Source organism: Magnolia sinica, chromosome 4 (assembly GCF_029962835.1).
Source record: "Magnolia sinica isolate HGM2019 chromosome 4, MsV1, whole genome shotgun sequence".
NCBI lineage: Eukaryota > Viridiplantae > Streptophyta > Magnoliopsida > Magnoliales > Magnoliaceae > Magnolia > Magnolia sinica.
In genome coordinates, this window is record NC_080576.1 from 96,630,769 (window position 1) to 96,644,085 (window position 13,317).

Genomic DNA, 13,317 nt, shown 5'->3' on the forward strand with positions numbered 1-13,317 from the left:
TTCATCTTACCGTAAAATCACCATCTTCATCATCATCTTGTGATCTTGGTCAATCCGTCTGCTCTTGGCAGACGGTGACATCCTGTCATGTTCTTCATCTTGATGAGTGGCGTTCTCATCATCACTATCAGTAGCGAAAATAGGTTCCAACAGCAATAGATCTTCATTAAAATTTCACCCATTAATCATCCTAGTCTTGACATGCAGCGTTGTCCCGTCGTCATCTTTGTTTTCATCATCACCTTCGATTGATGTTCTTGATGACTCGACCATTTTCTCAATATCTAGCACACGACCCAGAAGCATGTGCTAGATAAGAAAATAGGAATGCTTAGAATTCTTGAAGGGATGGTCGAGCAAAGCCTCAGTGGTCAGCCTCTTCAACAGATCTTGTGTTAAGCAAGAACCAACTAAATCTTTGAAAGCCTGGAAAAAATCTTTTCTGATGCTTCCGTCATCCTCGTGATATGCAAAACTCAGATGGTTTGGGATTCTCATCCCCAATGCTTAAGAGGGCGGGCGATGGGAGAGCAGCGGACAGCCATGTGCCAGCTCCAATGCAGTGATGCTGAAAATCCATATGTCCGACATGACGTCATTAGACATGAACCTGTCTTCAACCGTTGAGAATATAACTTCTGGTGTCATCCAGTACGGCATCCCATTGAGGTCGTTGAATGACGAGAGAGACGATACGGAGTAAGATGATATCTCTTGATAATGGGCTGCAGATTCGCCAAAATAGGCAAGCTTGACAGAGCCATTGGAATCAAAGAAGATATTACCTGCCTTGATATCATGGTGGACAACGCCCTCACTGTGGAGGTAGGAAAGCGCACGTAGGGTTTCTTTTAAGATAATAGAGATGTATGTCTCAGAAATGCCCTTAGGAAAAGAAGAGGAGATGGAGCGAAGTGAGTCATAGGACATGAATGGCATAACCACCCAAATTTTGTTATCGACTCCAAAGGAACAGTTGGGTTTTAGGAGGTTGGTATGAAAGAGGTAGTCAATCGTCCAAGAACATAAATTGATATCTTCCTTCTTGTCTGTGATCTTTCCATTGAAGGCCTTGATCGCGACCACCGATTTGAGATTCGAGCAGGTGGCCTTGTAAACGATGGTGTTAACGCCAGCGCTGATCTGTTGGAAGATAAGATAATCGTTGCAGTTGAGAGAATAGGCCATGAAGGAGTTGTCGGTTCTTGTGTTGTTAGAGAGAGAGAGAGAGTTAGAAAGAGAGGGATTTAAGGTCACGTGTCATCTGAGGTTTCATTTTTTTTTCTTTTAGAAACAAAGCCCAAAGGAGGATCTAAAGCACTAAGATCCTCATCCTAGTCATAAAATGTATTAAAAACAATAAGCATTACGATCCTCATTCCTCTAAATGCATATGTATGATTACGTGCCACAAGTTAATAACGAAAGTCGCCAAAGGCATTGTGACAAAAGATATTTTCAAAAGCATTGAACCCATAGTGATGACATATGGCAGCTTTTTATTGGTACACGTCGGTTAGCTAAAAATGGGTGTAAACAGATGGACTAGCAATGGTTAAAATTATTCGACTATCTCAACAAGAGGCCCAAAATCAGCGACAAATGGTGGCAATCCAATGTCGCAACACAGGCAAAACGAACCTTTTATTTATTTTTATTTTTTTTTAAAGAAAAATTATTCTTAGAGAATATCATAAAACCATACATTCGGGCAGACCGTCGCTAGAAAATAACTGGCAAGGACTAGCTATCACAGATATAACCTGTTTAACAGCGCAAAACTAACCAGTTTAACTATCTCTCGCACGTATATAAAAAGAAGCCCGCATGTCCATGTAACCAAAAAAAAAAAAAAAAAAACCACGCTATAAACGTCTTCCCTTCCTGTATCTTCTTCTCTTCCCCAAATCTCTTTCTAGATCAAACAACCAAAAATCAAGAATCAAGAACACAAGATACTAAATCCCTCTCTCTCTCTCTCTCTCTCTCTCTCTCTCTCTCTCTCTAACAACACAAGAACCAAGAACTCCTCCATGGCTTATCCTCTCCAACCGTAACGGTTATCTTATCCTCCAACAAATCAGCTCTAGTGTCAGCACCATCGTCTACAAGGCCACCTGCTCGAATCTCAAATCAGTGGTCGCGATCAAGGCCTTCAATGGAGAAATCACAGACAAGAAGGAGGATATCGATTTATGTTCTTGGACGATTGGCTACCTCTCCCACACCAACCTCGTAAAACCCCACTGCTCCTTCAGAGTCGATAACAAAATCTGGGTGGTTATGTTATTCATGTCCTCACTTCACTCTATCTCCTCCTCTTTTCCTAAAGGCCTTCCTGAGACATGCATTTCTATTATCTTAAAAGAAACCCTACGTGCCTTCTCCTACCTCCACAGCAAGGACGTTGTCCACTATGATATCAAGGCAAGTAACATCTTCTTTGATTCCAATGGCTCTGTCAAGCTTGCCTATTTTGGCAAATCTGCAGCCCATTACTAAGAAATATCATCATACTCTTTATCGTCTCTCTCATCATTCAACGACCCCAATGGGATGTCGTACTGGATGGCACCAGAAGTTAACACTCAACGATTGAAGACAGGTTTATGTCTTACGACATCATGTTAGACATATGGATTTTCGACATCACTGCATTGAAGCTGACACATAGCTGTCCGCCGCTCTCCCACCGCTCGCCCTCTCAAGCATTGGGGATGAGAATCCCAAACCATTTGAGTCTTGCATGTCACGAAGACAACGGAAGCACCGAAACAAATTTCTCCAAGGCTTTCAAAGATTTAGTTGGTTCTTGCCTAGCACAAGATCCGTTGAAGAGGCTAACCACTGAGGCCTTGCTCGACCATCCCTTCAAGAATTCTAAGCCTTCCGATTTTCTCATCTAGCACATGCTTCTAGGTCGTGTACTAGATATTGAGAAAATGGTCGAGTCGTCAGGAGCTCATCCCTTCAAGAATTCTAAGCCTTCCGATTTTCTCATCTAGCACATACTTCTAGGTCGTGTGCTAGATATTGAGAAAATGGTCGAGTTGTCAGGAGCTCATCCCTTCAAGAATTCTAAGCCTTCTGATTTTCTCATCCAGCACATGCTTCTGGGTTGTGTACTAGATATTGAGAAAATGGTCGAGTAGTCAGGAGCATCAATTGAAGGAGATGATGAAAACGAAGATGACGACGGGACAACACTGCATGTCGAGACTATGAGGATTAATGAATCGAATTTCAATAAAGATCTATTGTTGTTGGAACCTATTTTCACTACTGATAGTGATGATGAGAACGTCACTCATCAAGATAACAAACATGACAGGACGTCACCGCCTACCAAAAGCGGACGAATTGACTAAGATCACAAGATAATGATGAAGATAGTGATTTTACGGTAAGATGATCTTTTGGGTTGGGTACGTTTAGATGTGTGTGTGTGTGTGTGTGTGTGTGTGTGTATACCTTTTATCACTTTTCTCATGCAAGTTGGCGGGTGACTACAGTAATTGTTACACGTGAAATGGAATTACACATCTAATTGTCACAGTGAAATTTGCATGCACATCATCGTGGGCCCTGCCAAGTTCCGGCTCTCCACTTGTACATAGTTTTGTAGTTTTAAAAAATGGAGGGGATGCTGCTGTTGATTTTGACGAGGCCCACTGCGATATTCATGCAACATTCACTCCAGCCATTAGATTAAAAATAAATAATAAAAAAAAGGCTGACCTGTGATTCTGGTGGGCCACACTAAAGAAAATTGTTGGAAGAGAGATATCCACCCCTTGATTTTTATAGGTCCCTCATGATATTTAAACGGTGTAATTTGATCCAAATAATTCCAACAATGCAACATGTAGGGGCCCATCTAGTCTAAACAGTCCCCATTTAATCCAAACAATTTCACAATGTGTAGGGCCCGCTATGGAATCCATTTATCAAGCATGGTAACCGTGTTATTGTGTCATACATGTATTCAAATTCAAACCATCCAAACAATATGCCTAGTTGTAAATGAACGTGAGTTTTATATTTTTGATGTCTAAGCTCCATAACTCTTTTTTTCTTTTCATTTTTTGCCTAATAATATATTATCTTATTAAGGTAGGAGTTTTGGTCTAACCAGTTGAGTGATATAAATCAATATTACAAAGGTATGTATAGGCCCAACAACTAGGGTTTAGATTATTATGTACAGAAACCTGAACCATTTCTTCTTTTGTTTTAAAATGTTCCTCCTATGATCAGTATATATTGAGGAATTTATGTAGAATTTCACTTCCATATATAGGTCTATTTGGCAGCTGGAGGTGGAAGTGGATGTATATTTTGCTAATGCATTCAAAGTTGTCGGAAGGTTGAAAGACATTGGCTGCATTCGAGTAATTGGGGTTGAATTAGTTTAGAATGGTTGGTTATCTTAGGTTTTGTTTGGAATAAACATGGTAAAATGGTTGCATTTGTGTTGGATTTGCTCACAGGTGTTTATTTCTAACATGGGTTGAATTAGTTTTTGGTGTTTTGGTTATAATAAAAAAATAAAAAATGATAGGCATTTCTTTGCTGAAATAGGGCTGCCATCACCAGTTGATACACAGACACTTTGAAGAAGAAAAAAAGGGTCATATTCATTGCGTCTTTTGATTATCTGCCATTGCCTGTGACCTGCATCATTGCGTCTTTTTTTAGCTACGTAAAAATTGTACAAGAGAAGAACTTCAATACTCTGACAAAGCGTGATGGATGGTATACAAGCACTTTCAAATTTCTTAAAAATCGAATACCTGGCATACAAGAAATTCAAATTAAACTATCCAAATAAAATATTCCAGTTCAGTTGTATCATTAACCAGAGAAAAAAAAAAGATTATTTTGATTATCTGACCAATGAATTCGTGGACATTGACTGGGTGGTTAAAAATGAAATACATACAATGGTAACTAAGAATCAATTCTAAGGAAGCATAAATGATGAGAAAAATACCCTTTCAGAGAAATAGACATCAGGATTCTCTATTCCCAATGCTAGAAAACGCTTATCAATCCAGCAATCTTTTTTATCATTGAGGCTGGATTAGAGTTCAGTCTCAACATGCATCTTTTATGAAAGTACAATGTACCGGAGTAGAAAGAAAACACAGAGAAGTAATAGAGAAGTATATGTTACATCTAGTAAAAAGATCCATATTAACCATGTTTAAAAGAAGAGCACTCACATTCTTCAAGCCTTGTTGTTGAACAAAATCTAGACATCGTTTCACAAGCTGCACCAGATCGAAATTTTTGGAAGCATGGAAGTTGCTTTCACCAATTAAAAAGAAAAAAAAGAAATATTTACCTTCTTATTTATTTCCAGCCCAAGAAAATTCATACCGATACATCTCCTAGCCACTTTAAACATAAACAAACCATTTCCTGCATTAAAACATGATGTTAGTCAGGAACTTGGAATTAGATACAACAGGAAAAGACTTGAATAATTTGCAACAGGATTTTAAGACCATCGGCTATGAAATTAAATAAATTACTGAAGGAACAACTTATTGAAAGAAAAAGATCAATGGTTTAAATGACACACATGCAATTCTGATTAAAGTCTAAGGAAAATACCACAGAAGAAATCTTGTGGCCACAACAATCATGTACATAATAAGACCCATGGTTAATCTTCCTAAGAATACACTGAGGGTGCTTTTGGATGCATTATCAAATCAAATTGCAATTATCATTGTACTAAGGTTGAAAAAAATATATATATGTAGTTAATCCTATAACATATGTTTAATGGCAAATCTATAGTTACTACCACAACCACTCAAATTTTATTTGTTGATAACTCAATAAATTTCTTGCAGCTACTGCACATGAAACTCAAAAGCAAAGGCAACTGAGTTCTTTTTCTTGGGAATGAATTGAATTCGGCAGTATGAGCTGGAGGGAATGATTGAATAATTGATCTCCACTGTTATCTTATTTACCAAATAAAAAATAAAAAATGGGGCACCTGAATGACCAGAATTAATAATGGCGCTTCTCTTACCATTGCTAGTGCTTGCCCTGATAGATCAATTCATATAAAAATTTCAGATTCAACAATAAAATAAACCAGTGCCTGCACAAGTCATCACTTTTATATTGAACGAAGGGAAACGGAGTTAATAGAAATTAGAATACCTTCAAATGGGCAGCAGCCTTGTCATTGTCAGTAAACACTCCAGTTCACTCCACACCAACAATGATTTCCTCAGATTTCAGAACTTTCAAAACTTCAAAACAACAACATAATCTCATCATCTTTGATTCCAAACAAGCTAAATGAAACAACAACAAAGACCAAACCAAGTTCACTGTATCCTATTCATACAAAAGAAAAGACAAAAATGAGAAATCAATAGTTTTTTTTTTTAATTCAATCAGTAGTTATATTACAAAGGAGGTAGATACAAACATTCAGGCAGGGTCTCACAAGAAGCAAGGGCCCCACCTATCATTTGCACTCAAATACAGTACCCAGCCCAAACTCTACAAGAAGAAAGCCCTACAATCGGTGTTTCTAATGATCCCGATCCCAACATTGTCAAGGTTTTTTTTTTTCTTTTCATACAACAATGCCCAACCTCAGATAACCAAAATCAAAGGAAACAAAGAAATACATCACATAACATCAACAGTTTGGATCACCAAGGCATAACTCCTGCTTGGATGGAATAGACATATCAGCTCAATACACTATTCTAGCCTACAAAATTGAAGATCGCCTCTCATGGAAGGAATTAAAGCATTTCTTCAAACAATTAGCATGTAGATTTCTATATAAAAATTAATTGAAAATTTTACAGAACTATAAATGCAACAATATGCATTTAGGAGGTTTGCTAATTCCACACATGTGGAGAGCGTTGTCCCTGTCCGTCCATACTCAGCCACAATTGTGTGCTTGATCAGATTTTTCCACCAGTTAGGCTACATTGTCAAGATTTCTGGCATAAAACAAAAGTCAGGAACTCAGTTTCCAAAAATATAATTTTTTATGGATCCTCCCAACATCTTAGACTCTCATTTAATAGGAGAGGCAACTAACATTACCAGAAAACATGCTTCTTTAAAAGGCAACACCCCCATCACCTTGTCTATGGCATATATTAATTATTAAGTCAAATTAAACTAACTAAATTGTGGAACTGACAGTCAATAAGTCACATCCTACAATCAGATTGGTCGAATAATCCTGACCTTTGAAAATGGATACTTGTATGCCACGTATGCAATTTCTAAGTGCCTGCCTATCATCCATTACACTCTACAAAAGTATCAAAGTTTTTCTCTGCAACACTCATCAGAAAGGAAGCCGTGACACCAATGGATGCTAAGCAGAAAAACAGTTAATCAAAAAGGAAAAATAAAGAATTTAGATGACCATATATGATCCATAACAGAGCCCAATATGCAATTATCATAAACACCACTAGTGACTCTCCATTTCATGAAACAACCATTTAAAGACATCCAAATGCAGAATTCAAATCACAAATCATAAACTTATAAAACTAAGTTTAAAATAAAGAAATTCATGAGCTGTTCACATATGCCAGTGATGCTTTTCCCATTAGACCTCTGCATTTGACCAGCATTCTCATTGGATTTCTGCATTGAGAAAATAAGATTACAAGTTATTGTTGCTTGATTTCTATTGATGATTGAGGGAATCAAAAGAAAACCCAAAGCAGGTATTGATGAAGACCCAAGAAACTGATATTAATCAAAACCCAAAAATTGATTAGATAGAAATTGAAAGGAAACCCAGAATACAAATCAATAGAAAATGAAAAGAAAACCCAAAATAGATATTGATGAATTAAAAATCAGGCCTATCAGACATGTACACATTTTTACACACAACTTGCCACAAGAATGTATGGCAGACTTGTACAATATCACCATACATGAGCATGGTTTATAAAATCAGGCCTATCAGACCATCCTAAATGCTCAATCAGAACAGGGCCCAAGGACCTGCCTTTTTTTCCTCAAATCAAGCAGCTAGGACTGTCCAATTGGACTGATCTTTGGTCATGGCCCATTACAGTGTGGAATGCAGAATGGATGGTCCCGATCATGTAAAAAAATTTGCCACGTTTCCCGTGGGAATTTGTGTGCAGAAAAATGTATAGGAAGTCATGGCATTTAGCATTTATACTCTTTATGTAAATACCAATTTGAAACTATAACTAAATTAGCACTAGACTCCACTGCCGAATGAGGGCCAAGGATTCTACATTGAATGCTTTTCCAAACGAGAGACATGGTATAGAGCTACAGAATAAAGAGCTTACCAGGTCAACCGACCATAGAAACAGAAATTCCAAAGATAAAATTAGAATTTGAAAGACAAACAATGGGATCCACAATTTTTCCTATTCCAATCCGGGAAACACTCTAAAATTCCAATCATCAAGAGTCATAGATTGCTGGAGTATCAAATAACTCCTTGTATTATTAATGTAAATTAAATGCTAATTGAGGTCTACAAGGGCTGTTTAGAAATAAAACAATGAGAAATCTACAAACTACCACCAAATATGACAAAAATACGAGCTGCCACCAAAGATAAACAACAATATCTTTCTGAAACAAAATCAAACAAGTCTCATAAGCGATTCTCAAACAATAGATCCACAGGCATCACTTCAGGGCCTGTTCAGATTGGTGGAGAACAAGATTCACCAGGAAAAAGAAATTGATTTCCTCTCAATGGTTCCCCTCGTTTGTGGAAGCCCATAGCAGTGATGATATCGGTTTTCATTCCTCAAAGAAGGGACATTTCCTTTTCCTCCCGAAAACCTAAGAAATGGAATCAAATCAACGGATGAGAATCAAATCTCCAAGTCCCTAAACCCCTCCTCATACCATTTTGGCACAAAAACCCCTAAATCTAGTTCCAAAAACAACTTTCAATCCTAAAAAATACCATAAAAACTGGAAAATCCCTAAAAATACGGACCATTTTGCCCTGCATGGCTTTAAGGGTTGATTCATGGAGTTGGATAAAGTCCGGATGTATCAACGCACCTGAGCAAAGAAGAAATTGCAATCGGACGAAAGCTGCGGCTGGTGGATGAACCGAGACGGTGACGAGGGTTGGATAAAGGGGTTTCGAAAACCCTGGCACAGGGTCTGCTCACAAATCAATGGTGGGTTTGCAGCGAAAGGGGGTTTTCAAAACCCTAGCGAGAGAGAGAGAGAGGTTGGGAAACAGAGGGGAATGAGGCCAAGAGACAGAGAGATCGAGAGAGGGCGAGGGAAAGGGAAAGGCTGAGTGCGAGAGAGAGAGAGAGAGGGTGAGGAAGCGTGGGAGATGGAGAGATGGCGAGGGAAAGGGAGAGGCTGAGTGCGAGAGAGAGAGAGAGAGAGAGGGGGGGGAGTGTTGTGGGGGAGGGGTCGTGGTTTGGGTTTTGGTTTTGGGAGATAGGCGCGGGGAGGGGGGTTGGGGGTTGTTGGGTTTTGGTTTTGGGAGTTAGGCGCGCGCGGGAGAACTTGCGTGGACGGTTTGGGTTTCGCGGGTGACGGACGGCACCTTCACTGCTTACTTTTAGCACTCGTGGGGCCACCATGATATATGTTATTTATCCACTCCGTCCATTCATTTTACCAGATTATTTTAACAGTTGATTTAAAAAAAAATCAAATCTAAGTTGTAAGTGGACCATATAATATATTAATGATAGAAATTTATTTTTAATTATTTCTTGTAGTGTGGCCAATTAGACCTTCAATTTTACTTTTTTAAATTATCTACTGAAATTATATATCAAAATTGATGGATAACTTAAATAAAATACATATATTCCAACGGGCCATGGAGCCTCTTGAGCATCATTAATCTCTAAAAGGTAAATTTTAGCTACGTATTAAATTTGTAACATACTTGCTATAATTTATATACCTAACCAAAAACTTTCAAAGTCATTTGCTCAATTTTTTTGTAGTGAAGTGTACATTCTAAATTTCTAATTCGTATTTTTCAAAAAAGGACCCATGAAACTGTGCTCATACACACACTTAGGGTTTGTTTGATTTTCTAATTAGGTGATAAATGCATAATGATTATTTCCTTAGGTATTTACCACACTCTTCCTTATATTTGATTTAACCGCTAACTTTTTGGATGCAAAAATTGTGAATGCTGCAAAATAATTATGAGTCTCACTGTGATGCATGTCACTTATCCACACCATTCATTCATTATGTTATATGAATTTATGGCATGAGCCAAAAAATGAGGCATATCCGAAGCTCTAGTGGACCATGCTATAGAAAAAAAAGAATCAAACACTTGCCGTTAAAATTTTTTAAAGGCTACTGTTTCTTTTGGTGTGGGCCACTTAAGTGTTGGATCTAGATAATTTTTTGGCTCATGTCTCAAAATGTTGTGGTAAAATGGATGGATGGAACAGATATGTCATGTACCTCACCATGAGGTCCAAAAATTTTAACTAGCACTTTTGAACTGATTTCCAAAGCGGGAATTCTCAAAATTTTCCAAACAGGTGAAAGTGTTACTCATAATTACCCATTTACTGGGTATTTACACTTGCATTGAAAAATCAAACAGGCCCTTATACCATTGTATACCTCATGGCACCACTCAAGATATATTATAGTTATGTACACTTGACTGCCTATCAAACCAACCATTGAATTAGTTATAAAACACTAGAGATAGATATCCAACTGTTCACTTCACCATTTGATCGCCTGATCACCATAAACCAATTTCGATATCCTTCCATCCAATTGTATACAAGTCCATCTGTCATGTACACACCCATTTAACAATCTAAATTATTAGATACACTCTTCTTAAGCTTATTAATCTCTCACCATCCAATGTCAAACCAAACTAATCCTTCATCTCAAACGTTGCCTAAAGTAATCTAAACCCTTGTTTTTGTTGATTTTGTTTCTAATCACCAAAGTTATGGATCTATCTCAATTTTTTAGTCCATGACTTTTGTTGACCCGACCAATGCAATGGACTGAATGAATTTCCCTCAAATTTCACAGCCTCACCTTATCTAGGAAAAGCAGCCCTTTGGTAATCTAGGGAAGCTCATCGAAGCTGGCCCACACTTCCCTTCCTAGCCAAATCATCTGGCACTACATTTGCTTCCCAGGGGATGTGGGCCGGAGAAGGAAACCTCAAAATCCTCTAAGAGCCTCTTGATCCTAGTCCACCAGTATGTCATGGACTAAGCAAGAGGCAAGTTCGTCTGGAGGATTCATACCACGGCTTTAGAATCACTCTCAATCTCCACTTTAGGATAACCCAAGGCCGCACAGTGGGATAGGCCCTCCCAGATCGCCTTAATATCTGCTCAAGAATTGGATCCAAAGCCATAACTTGATGAGAATGCAAAAAGCAAGTTATTGTCGCCATCCCTACCATCGTCATCTGGGTAGTGGATTCCTTGGGCATCTTCCTCGATGAAGTTTAAACTACAGGGGTCTACCTTTTTCTCTTTTGCATCCTTACTAGTGAAGTATACATGGTGTCTCATACTACTGCTGTTGATGTTTCAGGCATGAGCCATGCGTGCTCTGTTCGAGTCCCCACCTCCAGTCGTCTCTTTGAATATAGTATCTCGCCAGTCGCTTCGTTATTGTTTTTATGTACTTATCACTCATCCCGTTTATCTTGTCAGTCATCCCTCCTTTCGTGGACGTACTCCCGTAGATGCTCGCCCCAAATGAGAGATTCGATCTCCTTCTTGAGGTTGAAACATTCAACGGTGGTGTGGCCATGGTTGCGATAAAATTGGTTGTATTTCCTCTTGTCCCTCTTGTTGGCGTCGGCCTTCATCCCGCTCGACCATTTCAGGATCCTTTTGCCACGTATCTCCATGAGCACCTACTTAAGAGTCGCATTCAGTAGGGTATATGAACAGAACTGGTTCTCCGGATGTCGACTTGGGCGTTGGCCTCTACTCTGATCATCCTCCTTTTTTTATCATCCTCCTTTCTCTTCTTGCTATCGACTGTGGGTAGCTCCCTTTCCTCCTTGTGCTTTCTCTTGTTGGCCAAGTTGCCTGAGCTTTGAGATGCTTTTCGTGAGCCGAAGGGCTCTTTCGCGTTTGAGTACTTCTGGGCTCACGTTTGAGTACTTCTTGGGGGGGGGGAATCTTAAACCGGATACCATGGCGGTCAGAGCTATCTGGTCGGAGTAGTCATCCACTTGTACCGCCTCCTGGTTTAAGCGGATGATGTAGTCTTTTAGCAGCTCATCTTCCATTTTGGGTGATTGTGAGAATATGTGTTATTGGTTTCCTTTTATCCTTCCCACCAATGAACTGTGTGATAAAGACCTTGCTAAGATGAGCGAGGGAGCTGATAAACTTCGATTACAGCTGTCTATAACATCTTCGAGTCACTCCTGACAGAGTCAGAGAGAATGCTCAGCATATCACCGAGCTCGAAGCACCGTGAAGTTCCATATAGGCTCTAAATGACCCAAGATGCTCGGCTAGGTCTTCAGATCCAGAGTGAGGGGCGATCTAGGGCATCTGGAACCTTGACGGGAGCTGAGACTTCATGATGTTGTCAATAAATGGAGGCTCTGTTTCCTTCATCATGGCTTCGACGGAGGTCAGGGCTCGAGCACGGTAGGCTTGTTAGATGTCGCTGAGCTATACTTGGATTTCTTTGAGCTTGGCCTCCCATGGGACCTTACTTTTTGCGACAACCTCAGGGGCCTTCTCGCACCTCCTTTTCTCTAAAGTGGCGTAGGTCGGAGTCAGCGAGCACAGTGGTTCCCATGATATGCACGGGAGTTTGGTCATGCTGCCCTAGTTGCTGCTTTACAATGTGAGAGTCATGAAGTACCTGGGGAGGTCGGGACAATTCGGTCTATGCACTTTCTTCCATACCACTATCAGGAAGTTGTTGTTGTCTCTTAAGTATCTTGTAACGTCTCGAAAAAATTCATACAAAGACCCGAGTACCACCTCAGGCAGAAATCCCTAAGGACCGAATTATGTGGAATTTAGACGAAAATTAATTAAGTACTAAACTAAATTAATCGGTAAATTAACTTGAACCACTATCTGTACGAACTGCAAGACCCAAAACCATTAAAATCGCTAACTCCACATTACTTAAAAACCTAAGAGAGAACCCAAAACTCAGTTCTCCCGAAAGCACATTGAAACTCCGTATCGAACCTGGACCACGCGTCGAAAGTTCGATTACCGCAAAACTATAAGGTTATGACCGCCTTATTGGGCTTGACAATCATCATGGGAATCGAGCCCA

General features: G+C 39.4%; 1 protein-coding gene and 1 long non-coding RNA gene across 5 annotated transcripts; both read right to left on the bottom strand.

The window, feature by feature from the left end:
- LOC131244225 (serine/threonine-protein kinase BLUS1-like) lies at positions 1-2,748 on the bottom strand. The gene is made up of 4 exons (XM_058243868.1): positions 2,654-2,748; positions 2,392-2,485; positions 1,862-1,915; positions 1-1,143 (listed from the first exon to the last, which is right to left on the bottom strand). Exons 1-4 carry the CDS (start codon positions 2,746-2,748, stop codon positions 508-510), a joined length of 879 nt encoding a protein of 292 aa, XP_058099851.1. The 3' UTR covers positions 1-507.
- A 1,047-nt stretch (positions 2,749-3,795) lies between these two features.
- Positions 3,796-7,586, bottom strand: LOC131243438 (uncharacterized). 4 transcript variants are annotated; one of them, XR_009170068.1, is made up of 4 exons: positions 6,184-7,586; positions 5,348-5,424; positions 5,226-5,273; positions 3,796-4,674 (listed from the first exon to the last, which is right to left on the bottom strand). It is a non-coding gene; the product is annotated as an uncharacterized LOC131243438 (long non-coding RNA). The 4 variants fall into 4 exon arrangements; XR_009170069.1 differs by having other exon boundaries at positions 4,673-4,793; XR_009170067.1 differs by lacking the exon at positions 3,796-4,674 and adding an exon at positions 4,940-5,061.
- Between the last annotated feature and the right edge of the window lie 5,731 nt (positions 7,587-13,317).